The sequence below is a fragment of the Gasterosteus aculeatus genome, chromosome 10 (genome assembly GCF_964276395.1).
Source record: "Gasterosteus aculeatus chromosome 10, fGasAcu3.hap1.1, whole genome shotgun sequence".
NCBI classification, from domain to species: Eukaryota; Metazoa; Chordata; class Actinopteri; order Perciformes; family Gasterosteidae; genus Gasterosteus; species Gasterosteus aculeatus.
The window spans coordinates 5,513,924-5,533,249 of record NC_135697.1 but is presented as its reverse complement, the minus strand read 5'-3'; the positions used below and the strand labels follow the sequence as shown (position 1 = coordinate 5,533,249).

Below are 19,326 nucleotides of genomic sequence, written 5' to 3'. Positions count from 1 at the left end.
TTTGAAATCTTTTTAAAATAAATAAAAAGAAATATATATAAGTACAACATTAATTTGATTTGATTTGATTGAGTACATTTAACATTTATTTTCAAATGTTCAGCCGCTGTGAACATTTGTTCTTAGTGAAAAAAGTATGACAAATAAGTCAAATGATTAAAATCGAAATATGTAAAGCTAAAAAGCTACACTAATAAACCACAAGTTGAAATGTTGAAATTATTGCTGTTATTTGGTAAAATTATAATGTACTTTAACAAAGAAACACTGCAAGATGTTTTCCTTCACATTGTAAAAATGAAGAAACTATCAAACTATCTTTAAACTGTCCTTGGAAGTTCCATGTGGACTCCTGGATCTCCCTGCGGCCCAGTTTGCGAACATATTGTATCTGAATCAAGGCTTTAATAATCAGAGTTAAATACCCATTTGGACTGATAAACCTTGTAACATTTTGATTCCCAGAGCTTCAGACCGCAGTGTGAAGCTCAACAGCTCCCTCTACTGGCTCTTTACTGCAAGACATACAGTGCCGCACAGAATTGTTTAATAAAATATCCATGTAACTCATATTTGGTTTACATAACGGCTTCCAGCGCAATCTAACTAAACTAAGAGTAATGCTTAAGTAATGCTTTGGAGATAGACCTCCAAAAGGTTTTAATGCTTAAAATAAAACTAGTTAAATTTAAATGACATAGCCTCTTTTAGTCTTCTTCTACGACTTGTTAGCCACGGCGCGCGTTGTGGAACGCCTCTTTACCAGCAAATGGAGGCGCTGTGGTGACGATGACGTCGGGTGAGGAGGATGATGATGAGCGTGTCACCGCCGCGGACTGGAGGCAGCAGAACTGGGAGAGGAAACGACCAGCAGGCGGCTACACCCTTAAGCGACAATTTTGGACACTTTCCTAAGCCCCCGGTGCGGACGTACCGTTAAAGTAAGATAAACATTTAACACGGCGAGATTTCGCGAGGCGGCGGGTCGCTTCGTTTGAAGCGGACGGAGCCGCTACAATGTTTCACTTGTCGTTTAGCGACTCGGGTTGTCAGCGGAAGATGGGCTCGGCTGCCAGAGTTTCCAACTCGTTATTGTTTCGTTTAGGAAATGTAACGTTAGCTTTGTGCCCTAGTCCGTTTCGATTTTAATGGTTTGTGCGGGTTTTTCTCTTTTGTAGAAAAGTGTTTAAGGGTCTCGTGCATCAGCCGGCGACGATGAGCGACGCGAATCAGCCCAAAGTTGAACTTTTTGTCAAGGTAAGTGATTCGATGATGCCCCGGAAGCCCCAAAAAAGCGTCGACACGGCGACGTTAGCTGCCATTCATTTGTGTGACGAGCTTAAAAATATAGATACGTTATGTCTGAGATGTCATATCTTATCATTTTATCGCTGTAATGTTATTAAGAGCTGATAACTTATCCACGCATAGGGACACCTACTTTGTGAGTATTAAATGTAACGTGAATCATATGACAGCTGTGTCATGTCACCTCTGCTGGATTTATGTGGCAGGAAGAATAATCTGATTAATTCAGGTGAACATCATAGACTTTTTTCTATATTTAGTTTGTTTGAGCTCAAAACTCCATACAACAAATATGGTTAAAGTAATGACTCCTCTGTGAGGACATGTGCGCCACCCGCTACTCTCACCACGACCCCACCCTTCAGGGCTGAAAGGTACCGTTAAAACTTCTCTGAGTCGTGTTTTTTAGTCGGCCTTCAGTGACATTTGATACCCTCAATTAGCAGACTAGGCTGCGTCTCCAGGAAAGCGTTTTCACATCGGTGGCGCTCGCGCGGTTTCCGGCTTTATTCTAACGGTTCGTGCGTGCTGCCTGCTGAGGCCGGAATGGGATGTAAAGAGGCTCCACATGGGAAACGGCTTCCTGCGGCCACACAAGGAACATTTTGAAGCTGTATGATCATTTCCTGAGTAGACTACGAGCTCTACATGCATGAAAGATTAGAATTATATTCTTTTACGTCATACTGAGTTGAGCAGATTAATTGATTGGCAACTTGCAAAAGTCAATCCACCAATCAAATACAAACCATACGAATTGACTTAACAGTTGGATGGACAAAAAAAAGTATTTTAAAACATAAAACACATACTTTCATGCGGATCATTTTTTTAAAAATTGCTCATCAATTTGTATTGTCACTTCAAATTCCCTGTTTCAGTTATCTGTTTTATATTAAACAAACATTCCTCTGACTCTTTTTAGAGAGCAGAACATTTTGTTTGATTTCTCCTTTTCAGCTTATTTCATTTTTAAATGTTGCTTTTTTTCACTTTTGATTTAAGAGTAGATGGACAGTGTAGTAAAAGATATTTTTGTATTAAAAATATTTTTTTGCTGCTTGGTTAAATTGTGAAAACTTATTTTCTTCCTCTTCAAATGTTCAGAGAAATAATTAAATGCTCCCCATATGTATGCCCCTGCTTTGTGCTGCTACTTATGATAAATCCATCAGCAACTATATGAAAAACACAAAATAATGTAACGTGTTTTTATGCCTCAGGCAGGGAGCGATGGTCAGAGCATCGGCAACTGTCCTTTCTCCCAGCGTCTCTTCATGGTGCTGTGGCTGAAAGGAGTCACCTTTGATGTTACCACAGTGGATATGAAAAGGTGAAAACACTGGACTCGCCTCTACACAGGAGTGTGTTTGTCTCCCTGTATTGGTTTGGGCGCGCGTGTGTGCGTGCGTGTGTGTGTGTGTGTGTGTGTGTGTGTGCGCGCGCGCACTGCACATTTCTATTGGAATAACAGGAATGACGACCTTCTGTTTTCATCCTCCCAAATGTTGCGTGCATTAAAGGGCCAGAGATTTCCCTCAGACACTCAGCGTGGTTCCATGGATTCGAATAACTGGCAGTCGGACTGAAATGGAATCATCCGTTTCATGTAAACACCTTTGTTCCGACTACGTGCGGTCCGACTACGATCCGACTAACACCCCTGGATAACTCCATCCGATCCAGTTGATAGTTCGACTATTGCGGCATGTAACGGTGAATCGGATGAGGAACTGGACTTTGCATCTTTGCGCATGCTTGAGATCCCGACGGCGTCTTCTCTCCGTTATCAAATCAGCCGATAGCGCCATTCGCATCCGCTGTGCTCCTATTAGCATCATGCACACATAGTAGAGGGATGTAGCTTCCCCTTGCTCTCCGCTCGCCAGCTTTCTCGTAATGTTGATGTTGTTGTTGTTGGTTGTTGTTGGTAGTGGTGAAGCGGTCAAGCGGAAATGGCTGTATCACAACTAGTTGTAATGAAAACAGCGCCACCTATCGTATCGGGTATGACATGCTTTCGACCAATGATTCGATTTATTCACTGACATGTGTATTGGCATAATAGCACCTCCCCCCAAAAGATGGGATAGTCCGACTAAGCAAAGATTCCAATTATACCATCATGTAAACACACTGATTGTGTGTTAGAAGATTTTAAGCTACTCTGACTGATTCTGCAGAGGAGGTCACGGGTGACAAACATTTACAAAGGTTCAATGTGTTTTCGTTTCCACCTTCCCCTTTTTATTCCATCCCCCTTCTGCTGCATAACCCTCTATCTTCTGCCTGCCGGTTGTATGTCTCTTGGTTTCTAACGTTTCCATATTTCCGTGCACCCCTGTAGGAAGCCGGACATCTTGAAGGACCTGGCTCCAGGAGCCCAGCCTCCCTTCCTGCTGTACGGCAACGAAGTGAAAACGGACACCAACAAGATTGAGGAGTTCCTGGAGGATAATCTCAGCCCTCCAAAGTAATCACTCCATGCATCTGTTTTACAAATGTTTCCTTTGGGGCTTTTTTACAGCTTAAATAACTATCAATGAATAATCATTGATGCCGTTATCATTTTCATTTCTTTGCTTCCGCTTCTCAATTGTGAGGAATTTCGTCTTTTCTTTGCTTAATGTGAATATTTTTTAACTCTTTTAAGATGCAATCATTGGCTGTAGGCAATTCCAAAAAAGATTTCCACACTTTTCTTAAAGAATTTAACAAAACAATTGATTGAAACTGTCAGTTGCAGCCCTCGTGGTTTTGCTGGCCTCCCACTTTGTTTTGTTTTTTGCAGTTGTTGTCATGAGATCTTCTTGGTGTAAGCCTCTCACATTTCTTTCATTGCAATGTAAATCAATGTTAATTGTCAGTGATCTCTCTGCTTGTGAAGGTATCCCCGTCTGGCTGCTCGCAACCCGGAGTCCAACACAGCAGGCATGGATGTTTTCTCCAAATTCTCTGCCTATGTAAAGAACTCCAACCCTCAGCTCAACGAAAGTAAGTAGACCTAACGGTAAATCCAGTTAAACGTGAGTCTTAAGATGGAACTCTTAATTCTTTCCTTCATCCAGACTTTTGCAACATTTGGAATTAACTGCTTTATTTTTGGTGGCATCTTCTCGAACCAGTACGGCTTAGCTCTTTCTGTGTCTCTCTGACGGACAGAAAACCAGCAGGGAGCGTGCGAGCTAATAACATTATGGGCTGAGCTCTCCTGCCACTCTGCAAACAGGTCACCGGCTGTACTCTGACTTCACTGCAAATGTCACTGTTGTTGGGAGAAAACTGTTTTGTTTTTTAATCCGCTCGCTTATTTCTTCAAATGAAGAATGAATCACACTGTGAATTCAGGCATCTTAATAATTAGCAGATTGAAGCTCTTCCAGCAAATGCAATAATTATTTAGCGCTTATTCTGAGTGAACAAACTGCTGCTTTAACTTTGATTAAACACTGTATAATTGTGTGTGTGCGTGCTTGGTAGATCTAGAGAAAGGTCTGCTGAAGGCTCTGAAGAAGCTGGATGACTACCTCGGCTGCCCACTTCCTGACGAGATCGACGAGAATAGCGCTGATGAGCTCACTTCCTCGTCCCGCCCCTTCCTGGACGGCCAAGCGCTTACTCTGGCCGACTGCAACTTGCTGCCTAAGCTGCACATCGTGAAGGTAATCTTCGGTGCTTTAAGCTGCGCAGCAGGGGGTCCTTGCGATGAATAGAGAATAACGTCCAGTCTCAGACTGAAGGCTTAAGTCCAGTATGTGTCCTTCTCTTGTCCCCTCTCCAGGTGGTGTGTTTAAAATACCGAAGCTTCAGCATTCCTCAGTCTCTGACACACCTCTGGAGGTACCTGAACGCAGCGTACGCCAGGGAGGAATTTTCCTCCACCTGCCCCATTGACGACGAGGTCCACATCGCCTACTCCTTGGTAGCTAAAGCTCTCAAGTAGAAGCCCAACAGGATACATAAGTCACCAATACACATGCATAAAAACACAGATTTGCTCTCCTGCACACAGCGAGCATTCACTCTGGAAGAAACACACTCGGCCTGTAATTCAAAAGGCTTTCATTGCAACTGTTTGGCCATTTTTAAAAGTTAGGTTAGAATATTCACACGGGTCAATATAGCTGGTTTACTATCATCACGGTATACACGGAGGCCCGTTTTAAAGAGGGCTGTTCATGTTGGTATTCTGCTTTTTTTGTTTACCACATCGTTTTCCAGGAGAGCAAAGGAGTCAGGCGAGCTCATGTGTAAACAACGCGTGCCCACACAAAAAAGAATCAGCTGAGGCTTAAACTGCACCTGGGCCTTCACCCATGCAGGGAGATAATGATTGATGGATCACATTGCTTGCAGGCTCTCACACAAACACACACTTAAATCTACAGCCTACATCTTGTGTAGTGTACATCAAGAAGTTCCCTTCTTGATGTCTTTTATATTATATATTTGTATTTTCTTTTTTAGAGCGAGGGATTAAACACACAAAGCTGCCTACAAAATCAAACATGCAAGCCTCACACGCACTGATTCAACTTGTGTTGGTTTCAAGGAAGCTGTAAAATATCGCCAGCTCAACTGCCAATTAACTGTATTATCTACTTTATTATTTAATATCTGCGGGAACAACAAGGCCTTTCAATAACAGTCGTGTTTTGATCAAATAATATTTCTTGTTACTCAAAGTGCCCCTCAGTAAGGAAACGGAGTGCTTTCACTTCACTAGAGACCAGGTCTCGCTTTAGGGGGTCTCAGCTGAAAACGGTTACAGACAGGAAACCTCTTCAATAGACTCAGGCTTCCCCTCTCTGCGCTCCCACAGCAGGCACGGAGGATTATTCAAGATTACCAAGCTTGTTTATGATCCGCTGTCGGGCCTTTTGCCAACAGTTTTTTTGAGTTCTGCCTGTCATATAAGTTCTATATGACATATAGAAGAGGGAGTTCAGATTATCAGTGTATCAAAGTTGCTGTGGATGAAGAAGTTAAAAGCCGAAAGCACTTTTATTACGTCCTCTGGTAACTTGTTGCAAAATACTGTTTGGTTTTCTTTAGTGTTTGCAAGGAGGCAAAAAAAGGAAGGAAGAACAGGAAGTTCACGGTAAACATGCAAGATCTGGCAGCTTTCAGCAGTAATGTCCTGATAATCCCCCAAATACTAAAACGTATGCAAATCACTTTACCTTACATTTAGTGAATAAAGATATATTTTATTGCACCACAAAACGGACACACACCCTCTATCATGTTAAAATATGTCACAGTTCAGAACCTTCAATGGCAGCATTGAGTTTTATTTTTCACTTTTCCACACTGGTGGCGAGCTAGAACATTTTCTGTGTTTTTTAATTGTAATTTTTGATGATTAGATTAGCGACAGCAGTAGACCCATCGTCGTCACATCGTCGGAGGTCGTCACTTAACGGTCACGTGTTGCGCGTAGAGTTCGTCCGCTCTTGTTGAGCTTGATAGTCTGATGTAAAAAGTGACTTGAAATGAACCCGCTGGGTGGAACTGGAACCAATAGGAACACGCCTTGTCCGACTGAAGCTGCCTGTGCACATGCCTTAATTCAGCATGGCCACTATGCAAATAAACATTTCTGGAGACTTTTTGCGATTAGGATTTCAGTTATACAGTAGTTTTGTGATGAGGTCATGGTGGCATCATCAAGTATCATATCTCTCAGATTAGGGTGAAGCTTTTTCAAACATTTAACCAAAGTGCAATTTTGTCTTGAAAAGACAATCTTGTACGTCCAGTGGGGGAACAGGTTCTTTTTATACATGATTTTAGTTACATTCTTCCTTGAGGTATAATACAAGTGTTGATCAAAAAGATGACACTGTATATTTTATATTGACTGAATGGTTGTTGATTTCATCTATTTTCTAAATATGAAACATTTAAAGGGACTTTGAATAAAGTCAGTGCTTATGTATTTTAGTGTTGTAGTAGTTCTTCACTTCTTACTGTTGGACAGAATCACAGGGACAATTTCACTTGATATATTTGTCACCTTCAGATTTCTTTTTCAACTTCACTGTTGAAAAAAAACTTCCTTTTGTGTTTTTTCTTTATATATCGACCGTGATACTTTATTTTTGTTTCCTACCCCTATAAATTCCCCTTCAAATATTTTGTCATTTTTTGTGTTTTCATTTTTTTTTTTTATTTGGATACTCACACTAAAGAGTCCACAGAATTAAAACGTACAGTCATGTGTAACTAAAGCAGATGATTAGAATAACCAATCAAACTAATAGTACAGTCAAACTACATTTTGTGTTTAACGCTTTTACAAATACACATGTATTAGTATCCTAATAAAGAATATCTCCAGAATGAATCCCTTCTCTTATGTGTTTTTTATTTTCATTTTCAACCATTACAAAGGGTAACAACATGGAAATGGCCAAAGAGAAAATTATTCTGTAGAAGCAGTGTGCGTGTCTCAGCACAGTTAGTAAAACAATAATAACTACATACAAAGCAAATACACCCAAGATGCAGCACAAATGCAAAGAATGCCTCTTCAGTGTGGATTTAGGTAAAACATCTGAATAGCATCGTTAATGTGATTTGGAGATGTACTGATGCATGGCCAATTTAAGGGTGTTGTCTTAAAGACATGTATATTTTGAGTTTTAATCCTCAGGATCCATTTAGAATCTCTTCTGGTGCATTTGACATGAAAATTGAGTTCAGTTTAAATTGAGACTCATTTATTTGAGTATTTGAAGGATTTCTCATCCATGTCAAGGTACATTCTTGACATCGGAAACAAGTTAAGAAGTTAACATTAAGTAGCTGTTTTGGATCTTTCCGTCATCATCTCATAATCACATTCAAAATGTTTCTGAAAAATAAACTTTAAAGACAACGTGGGCAAATAAGCATCTACTTATTTGTTGAAGAAGCTCAAGAGATCCAAAGCTCCATGTTTAGGACTAAAAGGACCCTGAGGTAATAATGTGTTGTTCAAGTTTGATCACCTGAACTGAGCAAATCGTATATCCCAATGATCCAGAGCGGCCACTAAAAACAACTTCATTTTTGTACACCAATTATACACCACAAATATTTTAGCCTTACTGACATAATTCTTTTTACCTTTTCAAGAAAATATTGTGCTTTCGGTTAGCACATCCAAAAATATGGGCCATCACCAATGAAAGAGCTTGAGTGTGAATGCGTTATAAAGAAGGATACAAATCATTTTAAAAGCCTGCCGTCTCATGTTTCTATGAGCGCACATTTTCTCCAGGTCACATCGTCACCATTCGCTGTAGAGCTCCGTCCCCGTCCATCACCGTCCCCTCTGACGTTCAGGCCAGGAGGAGGCTGAGTGCAGGCAGAAGGCAGAGAGCTGCTCCTCCCCTCCAGCTGAGGGCAGCAAAGGACTCGGCCCCATTGCAGAGGTCCGTATCACAGCAGATGTTGGTGTAGTTGAAGTAGAGGCCTGAGGCGAATTTCTGTCCGCTCACACCACACTGGGACGGGACCGCGCAGCTCTTCTCGTACATTGTCACTTGCAGAGGGCCTGCGTGAGAAGGGAGTTTATTTAGGTGCTTATCGGAAACTGCTGACCATTTAGGGGTTACCCTGCATGTGAAAAGGAAAAAAAGGCCTTTATGAGATACAGTGAACATTAAGCTCCACCCACGAAGCCCAGCAAGCTATTCTAAGAGATAATTTGTTGGCATCACAGGCATTAGTGATCCGACAACCAGCCTGATGAGATTTGATCCGTTGAGTCATTCTTCAGTCTTAATTTAATTTGTACTCTTGTAAAAACAGGTCTTCACAGCTGCATGCTGTTAACTTAAAACAGTTTTTTTAATATTCGTTTTTGTTCCGAATAGTCAATTTAGTTGTATAGACAACCAAACCTACTTTTCAAAACTGGTTGCCCCATGTCAACATTTTTAAATCAACCTGTTATTGTGAGACGTAACAGTGGCTTTCAGAAGATTTGACCTAATTTTGGGAGAGCAGTGAATCAATTGTTACTACAAAAAGAACATCAATATTTCACAGCTCTTTCGATATGGATCGTAACAGCCTTAAAATGAATATGACAGGTAGCTAACTTCAATTTAATAACCCTTTTTTCCCTTCTAGTTAAAACCAAACTGTATAAATATATATGTAATGTGCCCTGAACGCTTCTAAAATCAAGAAATTTGTGACCATTCTGTCCTACATTCCCAGAAAATAATCCCATCCACACACAAACACACACACATCAGGATCTAACCCTGTTTTCCCATAGCGGTGCTGGATAGGCAGCGCTGTCCAGCTGGACACTCCAGTGGAAACTTCAAGCAGTCCAGAGGAGAGATGGCCGGGAATAAACAGGTGAAGCAGCTCAAACAGGCTGGAAAATATATAGAAAGAAATTCACAGTGAGCCTGAATATTGACATTGATTGGTGCATGGAGTAATAACGGAAGGTTTAATGGGCATTCTTGAATGTATATATATATACACATGGTTCTCTCTCTGGGGAACCATCACCTTGTGGTGGAGAGGTTTGTGTGTCCCTACGACCCTGAGGGCTGTGTTGTCGGGAGCCTTGTGCTCCTGGTAGGGTTGCCCTTGGCAAAGTGGTCTCAGGTGAGGGGCCAGACTAAGAATGGTTCAAAAAGACCCTATGAAAAAATGGAAGAGGGAAGGAGTTACCCGGCCCGGAGGAATCCCGGGGGCCCCCATTTGGAGCCAGGCCCAGATGGAGGGCCTGACAGCGAGCGTCTGGTGGCCGGGCTTGCCGCAGAGCCCAGCCGTGCACAGCCCGAAGGAGTGAGGGGGCAGCCCAACACTCTACTCCCCATGGGCTCACCACCTTTCGGGGAAACCGATGGGGTCGGGTGCGCTGCTACAAGGGTGGCAGTGACAGTGGGGGGTCTAGATGGAACAGACCTGGGCGGCAGATGCTGGTGCTGGGAACGTTCAATGTAACCTCTCTGGGGGGGAGCCGGAGCTTGTGCGGCAGGTGGAGTGTTATCAGTTGGATCTGGATCTTACCTCTACGCACAGCCTCGGCTCTGGAACCACACTCCTGGATAGACTCTATTCTACTCCGGAGTGGCCCATGGTGTGAGGCGCCAGGCGGGTGTGGGGATACTTATAAGTCTCCGGCTGAGTGCTGCTACATTGGAGATTACCCCGGTGGACAAAAGGGTCGCCTCCCTACGCCTTCAAGTGGTGGGGGGGAAAACTCTGACTGTTGTCTGTGCATATGCACCAAACAGCAGCTCAGAGTACCAGAACACCCTAGGCCAAAGATCAATGATCTTGATCATTGGAGCGTTTCGTAGTCGAGTGTGAAGCGGTCGGGATGAGGATTAGCACCTCTAAATCTGAGGCCATGGTTCTCAGCAGGAAACCGATGGATTGCCTACTCCAGGTAGGGATTGATTACCCCAGGTGAAGGAGTTCAAGTACCTCGGGGTCTTGTTCACGAGTGAGGGGAAGATGGAGTGTGACTTTGGCCGGAGAATCGGAGCAGCGGGGGCGGTATTGCACTCGCTTTAGTACTATGTCACGGGTACAAGTGGCTGAAATGGGTTTCCTCAGGAGAGTCGTTTACACTGTAAATCACTGTGTTTGATTTGTCTGAGTAGAAAAAGCCATCAGAAAAACAATAAATATATAAATATTTGGTAAACTTTACTTATGCAGATCATATGGAGGCATCAGTATTGATGCTGTTTCATAATTAGCGAAAAGGTAATTCCAGTAACTTTAATCACAGATGAAAATGTATAATCTTTGGTAAAAAAAAAATGAGGTAAAAGTTTTGCATTTTTAAATGCAGAATTGTTTTTTATATATTTTGTCATTGAAGACACATTTACAATAACTTAGTGTTTTGAATGTTATTTTACATACCTGCCAAAGGAAGACAACACAGGAGTGCAATCACAAGTGGAACACCAGACATGATGCCGCAGTGAGTAGTCCTCAAATTTACAAGCAATTCAAGCGTACAAAAATCTGCGTCTTGGTACGTTACAGGTCCCTCATCTAATCACTGAAACGCCGCGTTGCGAGACTTACTCCAGAATCAGATTTTGCTTGTGAGCTCACAGCGCCCGTCCTTTAGTGGATAAAAATTGCACCACCTTAAATGTAGTTCATATTGTCAGAACCTTTCAGTCGCCTGAAGACGTTTTCTGTCTCTCTTGGTCGTCTATCTCCCTCCTGGCTACAAATGTTATTCGGGCAGTTAGTGTCTCCTCCCTGAAGCAAATTTAATTAGGAGCCGTAATTATGATCAGCTGACAGTCAAAAACAGCTAAAAATTTGGTTTTATATTCAGTTCCTCAACAGGAATTTAGTTTAAAGCAGTTGAATAAGATGACCTCTGACCTCAAAAGACAGTAGGTAGAGGGAAAATGTTATTGAGGTATTGATTGAGTTGTTTTATTTAGAGAAACATAACTTTATTTAAAGGTAAGCTGAACACTTCTTATCTATGTTGGTAAACTATGCTCTTTAATACAGAAATGATTTACGCGTTCCCCTTCTTTGTAGTAACCTCTTTGTGTGCATGTTGGACCTGTTATTTAGTTGTTTTATCATTGTTGGCATTTTATGATGCCAATGATACCTAAATGAATGGACTTTAATAACTCATATTATTATATTAGATATTCAACAGTTCAAAACTGTCTGCACTAGATGTAAAATTAGTTTTGTCTGCTTTCAGTAGCATTGCATGAATTATTGTCTTTATTCGTTAAAATAAGACTTATGTGGTTTATGTGTAGTTTGTGCATCACACAGCAGCTTGAAAGCTGCTAAGTAGAAAAAAAATGCACTCAAGTCAGCACACAGCAGAAAGAGTCAGCATGTTAGAAAGAGAAAGAAACACAAAGAGAAAAAGTCAGCATGTCAGAGACTGAGAGTCAGTGAGTTGAAGAGCGAGGCCCCTTAACTGAATTATCCTTTTACGACGTAATCGGAGACACGAGAAGAGCGCGCAGGACGGTCTGCTGACAGCAGTCTTGTGATGGAGCGAGCCACACTGCCTCAGACTGAGGAAGCTCTTTAACAGTTATATCCGAGCATGCGGCCCAGAAGCCTGAAGACTTGAATTTCTCTATTGTGTGCTTGTTTTTTAATAGGGTTTAATTTGGTAATCTTTCCTCTCATGCTCTGATGAGGCATGTCTTTCATTGGAGGACACTGTTTCTGAGGACTCTCTGGTTCTATATCTGTGATGTTCTGTGTGCTGGCTGATGCGTCTCAGTGAACAGATGGTATTCTTTAATCCCGTCTGTGCCAACATCATTTTGACCTACATTTCAGGAAAAGCCAGACTATTTTTTGGGCAGTGTCACTGAGACAAAAAACAGACGGCGATGGCTCGGTAATACAGTTTAGTTTAAGGATCTACAGTGACTTTGACTTGGATGGTTTTCTATTTAGATGCAAATTGACTGTACATAAACAATCAAGATGATCTCACAGAAGTACTCCAATCCATCAATACAATGGAAAGGTGTCAGAGTAGGTTTAATGTGGCAAAATGAGAGATTTTATTGGCTGGGCTTCTAATGCCATATAATCGTGTGTTGAAAAAACAGTATACATGTCACAGAAAGTCATGTCAAAGTACATAAAACAAAATCTAAAATAAAGTTGGGATATGCATTTAAGAAGATTCATAGAATAATGATTCGAAAAGAGTAAGAGAAAGTCGTATATAGTAGTATAGTAGGTAGAAGTACATTAATGTTATAGTACGATATTATGTGTAGTGTTAAAAAAAGTGTTTTCTAATAGTTACAGTATAGCAATCAATAATTTTTTTTAAAGTTTTTACCTATTTTCCGACCATTTTAGAGGGCATCCTGTAGTGTGATTTTTTATGAAATACAATACTAAAACTGATTATGACACTATTGTGTATTAATATACATATGACATCATTATAAAATAAATTACATTTGTATGTCTTGTTTTCTTTTGCTATGCTATGTTTGCAATCATGTAGTATTCATTTTTTCATGGTATACTATCATAAATCCATGTGTCATTCAACGTTAAGACATTTTACTGTAAACTTGGTGAGTGTTTACCAAACACTGTGTTGATTACTATGATGTTCAGCTACATTCAACATTATTGACAATCAATGAAATACCTTGATTCAACCTTGATTGAATTGGGAAGGACGAGTGGGGGGCGGGGCTGATAGGGGCTGATTGGATGACAGGGATCAAATCAAACTTAGATGCGTAAAGATGACCGGAAAACCAGCGGTTTTGCTTTAAAAAATAAGAGCATGCCGGTCCCTGGAAAGTGTGCGTGAACATGTAACGCTTTCTTTTTTGGCTCATTAACCACTGAGCTCGAGTTCAAATAAACTTGCGGGATGCGATATCTGTGATAAAGATAAGTAACGGAGTTGAGATGACACAACGTAGACCAAAATTACGGGTTCCTTGTAGTCATTTCATTTGAAATTCTTTGCCGGAAATGCTCATATTCCCAGCCGGTGATTTTACTTCAAATGAAGCTCAGTTAGTTTTGTTCGTGGAGAAAGACAACGGAGAATAACGGGAACGAGCTGGTTTGGGAATTAAATCTTACTGTCAGGTAAGACCTTCTGCCACAATGGTAACGCTATTTGTTGCAACTCGTGGGAGTGTCAGGGATAGTTCCCCCCCGTGGGACGACGTGGACGCGTCCTCGGACGTGCCGCTAGCCGTAGGTCGGGACGGAGCTGTGAGCTGCGCGCGGTTCTCCATCCGCGTTGCTTATTGCAGCTGTGCCGCTCATTAGTGCGCAGTTGAACGCGTACACAAACTAGTGCAACAACTAGTACTACTACTCCTTTTTAACTGATTTCACAGACTGCACGTGCAAGGAAGTACTCTTAAAAAGCTCTCCGTCGTGCCTTTTTTATAACCAAAACAAATGGATATCAAAGCCCGGCACGTGTTGCATAAGTTTATGATTTCAGATTTGCGACGCATCCCTGCGCGCAGCCCCCCCGCGGTGAGACAGGGAACGATTGTCCCAACTAGGACACGCTGCCCCAACATGGACAGGGCTTTGCAGCATATTGAAGTGTGGTTCATCCAGCCTGCACAATGCGGCTTTGTCTGCTTACAACTGTGCCATCTCTTTGAATCCAGCAGACCTTCTACCGGTGACCATGTCCCTCGTTACAAACTATCACCGTTTTGTGTGCAACTCTTTCGGGCTGTGCTTCATGCTAATCTCAATAAGAATAATATCATACATGTTTGCCTGTTCCATGGCCTCTGCATATTTGTACTCTCTACAAGAAATGGGATTTGTTAAATTGTGCTTTCTTTTAATCTCTCTTTCTCTCCCCAGACAGAGGCACCAGCACTGGAATAAAAGCCGGCGCTGAAGATGCTTTCCACGTTCCTCGTGGACATCCTGATCCACCATTAGCTCAATCCGTGCAAACGCTGTTTTTCGTGACTCAACTCGGAAGAAGTTGGTAACCGGCCATCCTTTTTGTTACTTCTTGCTCGTCTTCTGGCAAAGCACCCGTACCTGCTGCCGTAAGTCCATTGACGTCATGGCAAACATGTGCCCGTACGGCCGCTTCACCCACGCCGTGGTGCGGGGCGTCCCAGAGACCTTTGGGAAAGCGGCGGGGGACGATTGCGAGAAAGGGGAGACCTCGGTGGACCTGGCCAAAGCGCAGCGTCAGTTCGGCTGCCTGACAGGAGCCCTGAGACAGAAGGTGGGCCTGCAGCTGATCGAGATCCCCGCTGACCCCGAGCTGCCGGAGAGCTGGAGGATCGAGGACGTGGCGGTCATCCAGGGAGACACGGCGCTCATCACCAGGCCCTTCAAACAGCAGAGACGCGGCGAGGTATAACCGTGGACGAGAGGCTGTCTTAAATTCAGCACCCTAATCCTCTGACAATGCCCTTAATCTGGCTTTGTCTGCCACAGGGCAGTAAGCTGCTGCTGTTTGTTTTGGTTGGTGTAAGTCGGGTGTGAGAAGGAACCTGCCACAGATTCTTCCCTCGTTTAGAGGGACTACAGTTGCCTTTTGTGTTTTCGGTTGCATTGTAGTCACATGGTGCCGTCTGTGGCCCTTCGGAAGGAGACTTTTTAGAAAACAACCCTTTCAAAGCAATGGGTCACTATAATTAAATCATGATCATCTGAACAGAATTTAAATGATACATGTGTAAATACTTTGTAGGATAGTGACGATTTACATTACATTACATTACATTACATGTCATTTAGCTGACGCTTTTATCCAAAGCGACGTACAGTAAGTGCATTCAACCATAGGGTACAAACTCAGGAGAACAAGAAACAAGAAAGTGCAATTTCCTCAAATAAGCCAATTTACAATTTGCTATAGATGAGTGACGTTACAAGTACAATTTAAGTGCTACAATTTGTTAGTCTTTAGTCGAGGTAGAGTCTGAAGAGGTGTGTCTTTAGTTTGCGGCGGAAGATGTGAAGGCTCTCTGCGGTCCTGGTGTCTTCAGAGAGCTCGTTCTACCATTTCGGCGCAAGGACAGCGAAGAGTCGAGACCAAGTCGAGTGTTTTGCTCTCAGTGAGGGAGGGACGAGTAGTTTTGCAGATGCAGAGCGGAGAGTGCGGGTTGGGATGTAGGGTTTGACCATGTCCTGGATGTAAGCTGGACCCGATCCATTCACAGCATGGTACGTGAGCACCAATGTTTTGAACTGGATGCGGGCGGCCACCGGTAGCCAGTGAAGAGAGCGGAGGAGTGGAGTAGTGTGGGAGAATTTAGGAAGGTTGAAGACCAGTCGAGCTGCTGCATTCTGGATGAGCTGCAGAGGTCGAATGGCGGTGGCAAGGAGACCTGCAGGAGGGAGTTGCAGTAGTCCAGGCGGGAGATGACAAGAGCCTGAATCAGTACCTGCGCTGCCTTCTGAGTGAGAAGGGGACGTATTCTCCTGATGTTGTAGAGCGTGTATCTACAGGATCGCGTTGTCGCGGTGATGTTGGGAGTCAGGGAGAGTTGGCTGTCGAGTGTGACGCCGAGGTTCTTAGCGGTCGAGGTGGGCGTTAGTACGGAGTTCCCAAAGTTGACTGTCAGGTCCTGGGTAAGCGAATCTTTTCCGGGAAAGAGAAGTAGTTCAGTCTTGTCGGGGTTGATTTTCAGATGGTGGGCGGACATCCACTGAGAGATGTCAGTTAGACAGGCAGAGATCCGAGCCGCCACCTGGGTGACCGAGTGAGGGAAGGAGAGAATTAGTTGGGTGTCATCAGCATAGCTGTGGTAAGAGAAGCCATGCGAGCGAATGACAGCGCCAAGAGAGTTTGTGTAAAGCGAAAACAGGAGGGGACCCAGCACGGAACCCTGAGGAACTCCAGTAGTAAGAGGACAAGGTTCCGACACAGATCCTCGCCAGGTTACCCGGTAGGTGCGGCCATCGAGGTAGGACGAGAGAAGAGAGAGAGCAGAGCCTGTGACACCAAGTTCCTGAAGGGAGGAAATAAGGATCTGGTGGTTGACCGTGTCAAATGCAGCAGAGAGGTCCAGAAGGATGAGGACAGAGGAGAGAGAGGCAGCTCTAGCAGTGTGGAGTTGCTCAGAGACAGCAAGGAGAGCAGTCTCTGTAGAGTGGCCTGCCTTGAAACCTGACTGGTGGGGGTCAAGGAGGTTGTTACAGTGGAGATAGGAGGAGAGTTGATTAAAGATAGCACGTTCAAGGGTTTTGGACAAAAAGGGAAGAAGAGAGACCGGTCTGTAGTTGTTTTCTTCAGAAGGGTTGAGGGTGGGTTTCTTCAGGAGAGGGTTGACTCTTGCCTCCTTCAGAGAATTGGGAAAATTGGGAGAATTGATTTAACCGGTAAGACTCAAGAAACCAGAATTTTTCTGTATCTACTTGACAAAATGTTAAGACATTCCTGCACTGAACTCCGTAAACAATTCTGTCTTGGCTTTGGAACCAGAGGTCAAAATGTTTATGTTAATACGGATGGGTAGCACAAACCCTAATAAAGGTATATGGAAAAAGTCTTCATCTACGCTTTACTCCTCGATCAGGTGGAGGCAGTTCGGAAGGTGGTGTCCGAGCTGAATCTGACGGTGGTGGAGATGGGGGACTCTGGAGGGGCCACGCTGGAGGGCTGCGACGTCCTCTTCACAGGAAGGGAGTTCTTTGTCGGCATCTCGTCCCACACCAACCACAGAGGGGCGGAAGTACTCGCCGACACTTTCAAGGTGACTGAGTTGGAGAATTACTCCGTAATAAAGCTTGTTATCGTGGGATGATGGAGCGGGAACGTGTCTAAAGATACTGCCAATGAATGGACGTAGTTTGAGCTTCTTTGCCAGTGCAAGAAGACGACGGCCGACATAAAACATCAGCCGCTACCGAAGTGAGCAGGTGGCACTTTGCCTTGTTGCATTTGGGGAATTGCAGTCTGTAAATAACTCATTGATTCCTCCACTCAAGTGCGCTTCTGCTACTCCTAAAGCACACACGGGTACTTTGCGTCCACTCGTGTTGAACGTATTTGTGCGTTTTGTCTGGTGTGAACTGGGGTAGGTGGGGGGCCATCGTGAGGTCCAAACGGGATGAAAGGGCACAAACGGCCGACAATTTGTTAAAAGTGCTGATCATTGATCATTGCTCGATCCAATGCATTTGTCATTGTAATACATGTAAGTGGTAGCCAGGTTTAGTCTTTTCCTTTTAGGGACTATTCAGACCAAGAGGGGTCAACCGCTGCAGCTCATGGTTTAAAAAATAAACTCCAGAATCCCACAGCGAGCTACTTGCGTCAAGCTATACAGTTGTAGAAGTTTGGCACTTGACTTAATTTGTAAAACGTGTGCTTTACCAATGATTAGATGAGGGACCGTCAAATCAACTTTGAAGGACAGCCTGATTTTAGTGAAACTTTCTAACGTTTGTCTGATCAGGACTTTGCCGTGTCTACCGTCCCCGTCTGTGGTGGCGCCCGACTGAGAAACATCTGCTCCATGGGAGGTCCACAGACCATCATCATCAGCAACAGTGAAGGGGCCAAGAAGACACTCCGGGTAAGTGCGCACGCACGCGTGTATCTGCATATTTTCTATCCTACATAGTGTCCGTTTCCTTTCACTGTTCTAATGTGAACTGCATTTCCCAACTGTAGGTCATATTAATAATGGCACTAGTGCCCCGAGTCTGTAATGCTGGGTGTGGTGCAATAAGTGCATGTGTTTGCCCCCTAGATGATGGAACAGCTGACCGATCACCACTATGAAGTGCTCACTGTTCCAGAGGATTTGGCAGCAAACTGCATCTACATCAAAGGTCCGTCTAAACTGGACTTCCTGCTGCACCGGCCTGCGGAGGAATGTCCAGAGAGCGTCTCTGTGAGTACAGCGGAGGAGTGACAAATAACTAATGTATTGAGGGTGTAACTCAGTCTTTTGATCATTTTATTTCGAAACATTGGATGCTACAGTTCCACAATATTACTAGTTAGTCCATAGGTCAATGGAAAATTGACACGATTGGACCCCTGAAAAAACTGTCCTTCAGACAGCTGTCACAAATGATTTCATTACTGTTTTCAGTGGTGCAAACCACGATTATAAATGTGAGAAGGTGGCAGTATGTGCTTAGTTTTTTCTTTGAATACTGCGTTAACATCTTTGGTCAAATTCACAATTATGTAACATACATTAAAATAATTGGTGCAGGTTTTACTTCTGAAATGAAATCCATATAGTACTGAACCTTTAACTAAAAGGCAGATGTGATTCATTAATTTTGCTAAGCTCGATCTAATACAGCTGCTATGGCCCCATTTTTCCAGCAGACAATAATTTCCTTTCGCTTTGCAGGCTTTCCAGAAGCTGCAGGACTACACCCTCCTGCCTACCGCCTGCAGCGAGGCCTCTAAACTGGGAGGGTCCCTGTCCTCGCTGTGCCTCCTCGTCAACAGAAAGCTCACTTACTTTTGACCTTCCATTGCTAGGTTGTTCATGGTGGGGTGAAGGGGATCATAAACTGACACAGCATACAACT

General features: G+C 43.4%; 3 protein-coding genes across 6 annotated transcripts; 2 read left to right on the top strand and 1 right to left on the bottom strand.

Moving 5' to 3' along the window:
• Positions 1–534: 534 nt before the first annotated feature.
• On the top strand, positions 535–7,657 carry clic1 (chloride intracellular channel 1). The gene is made up of 7 exons (XM_040188382.2): positions 535–941; positions 1,179–1,257; positions 2,532–2,641; positions 3,656–3,781; positions 4,196–4,302; positions 4,789–4,970; positions 5,090–7,657. The coding sequence occupies exons 2-7, from the start codon at positions 1,216–1,218 to the stop codon at positions 5,249–5,251; spliced, it is 729 nt and encodes a 242-aa protein (XP_040044316.1). The 5' UTR covers positions 535–941; positions 1,179–1,215; the 3' UTR covers positions 5,252–7,657.
• On the bottom strand, positions 7,658–11,547 carry LOC120826262 (uncharacterized). Its single transcript, XM_040188385.2, has 3 exons — positions 11,203–11,547; positions 9,569–9,688; positions 7,658–8,851 (listed from the first exon to the last, which is right to left on the bottom strand). The coding sequence occupies exons 1-3, from the start codon at positions 11,252–11,254 to the stop codon at positions 8,637–8,639; spliced, it is 387 nt and encodes a 128-aa protein (XP_040044319.2). The 5' UTR covers positions 11,255–11,547; the 3' UTR covers positions 7,658–8,636.
• A 2,094-nt stretch (positions 11,548–13,641) lies between these two features.
• ddah2 (DDAH family member 2, ADMA-independent) lies at positions 13,642–19,324 on the top strand. 4 transcript variants are annotated; one of them, XM_040188380.2, is made up of 6 exons: positions 13,642–13,917; positions 14,665–15,175; positions 17,346–17,522; positions 18,228–18,347; positions 18,525–18,668; positions 19,143–19,324. In XM_040188380.2, the coding sequence occupies exons 2-6, from the start codon at positions 14,876–14,878 to the stop codon at positions 19,260–19,262; spliced, it is 861 nt and encodes a 286-aa protein (XP_040044314.2). In that variant the 5' UTR covers positions 13,642–13,917; positions 14,665–14,875; the 3' UTR covers positions 19,263–19,324. The 4 variants fall into 4 exon arrangements, with proteins under 4 accessions (XP_040044314.2, XP_077937331.1, XP_040044315.2 ...); XM_078081205.1 differs by having other exon boundaries at positions 13,855–13,917; positions 14,678–15,175; XM_040188381.2 differs by lacking the exon at positions 13,642–13,917 and adding an exon at positions 14,068–14,473.
• Positions 19,325–19,326: the final 2 nt, after the last annotated feature.

What these genes read in the sequence shown, in the direction of transcription:
- clic1 (XM_040188382.2), top strand. Translation starts at nt 1,216, where the DNA reads ATGAGCGACGCGAATCAGCCCAAAGTTGAACTTTTTGTCAAG. An exon ending in GATAATCTCAGCCCTCCAAA is followed by an intron (nt 3,782 to 4,195) that starts GTAATCACTCCA and finishes CTGCTTGTGAAG; the next exon opens with GTATCCCCGTCTGGCTGCTC. An exon ending in CAACCCTCAGCTCAACGAAA is followed by an intron (nt 4,303 to 4,788) that starts GTAAGTAGACCT and finishes CGTGCTTGGTAG; the next exon opens with ATCTAGAGAAAGGTCTGCTG.
- LOC120826262 (XM_040188385.2), bottom strand. Translation starts at nt 11,254, where the DNA reads ATGTCTGGTGTTCCACTTGTGATTGCACTCCTGTGTTGTCTTCCTTTG. An exon ending in GTGTTGTCTTCCTTTGGCAG is followed by an intron (nt 9,689 to 11,202) that starts GTATGTAAAATA and finishes TATATTTTCCAG; the next exon opens with CCTGTTTGAGCTGCTTCACC. An exon ending in CACCGCTATGGGAAAACAGG is followed by an intron (nt 8,852 to 9,568) that starts GTTAGATCCTGA and finishes CTTCTCACGCAG; the next exon opens with GCCCTCTGCAAGTGACAATG.
- ddah2 (XM_040188380.2), top strand. Translation starts at nt 14,876, where the DNA reads ATGGCAAACATGTGCCCGTACGGCCGCTTCACCCACGCCGTGGTGCGG. An exon ending in TACTCGCCGACACTTTCAAG is followed by an intron (nt 17,523 to 18,227) that starts GTGACTGAGTTG and finishes TTGTCTGATCAG; the next exon opens with GACTTTGCCGTGTCTACCGT. An exon ending in AATGTCCAGAGAGCGTCTCT is followed by an intron (nt 18,669 to 19,142) that starts GTGAGTACAGCG and finishes TTCGCTTTGCAG; the next exon opens with GCTTTCCAGAAGCTGCAGGA.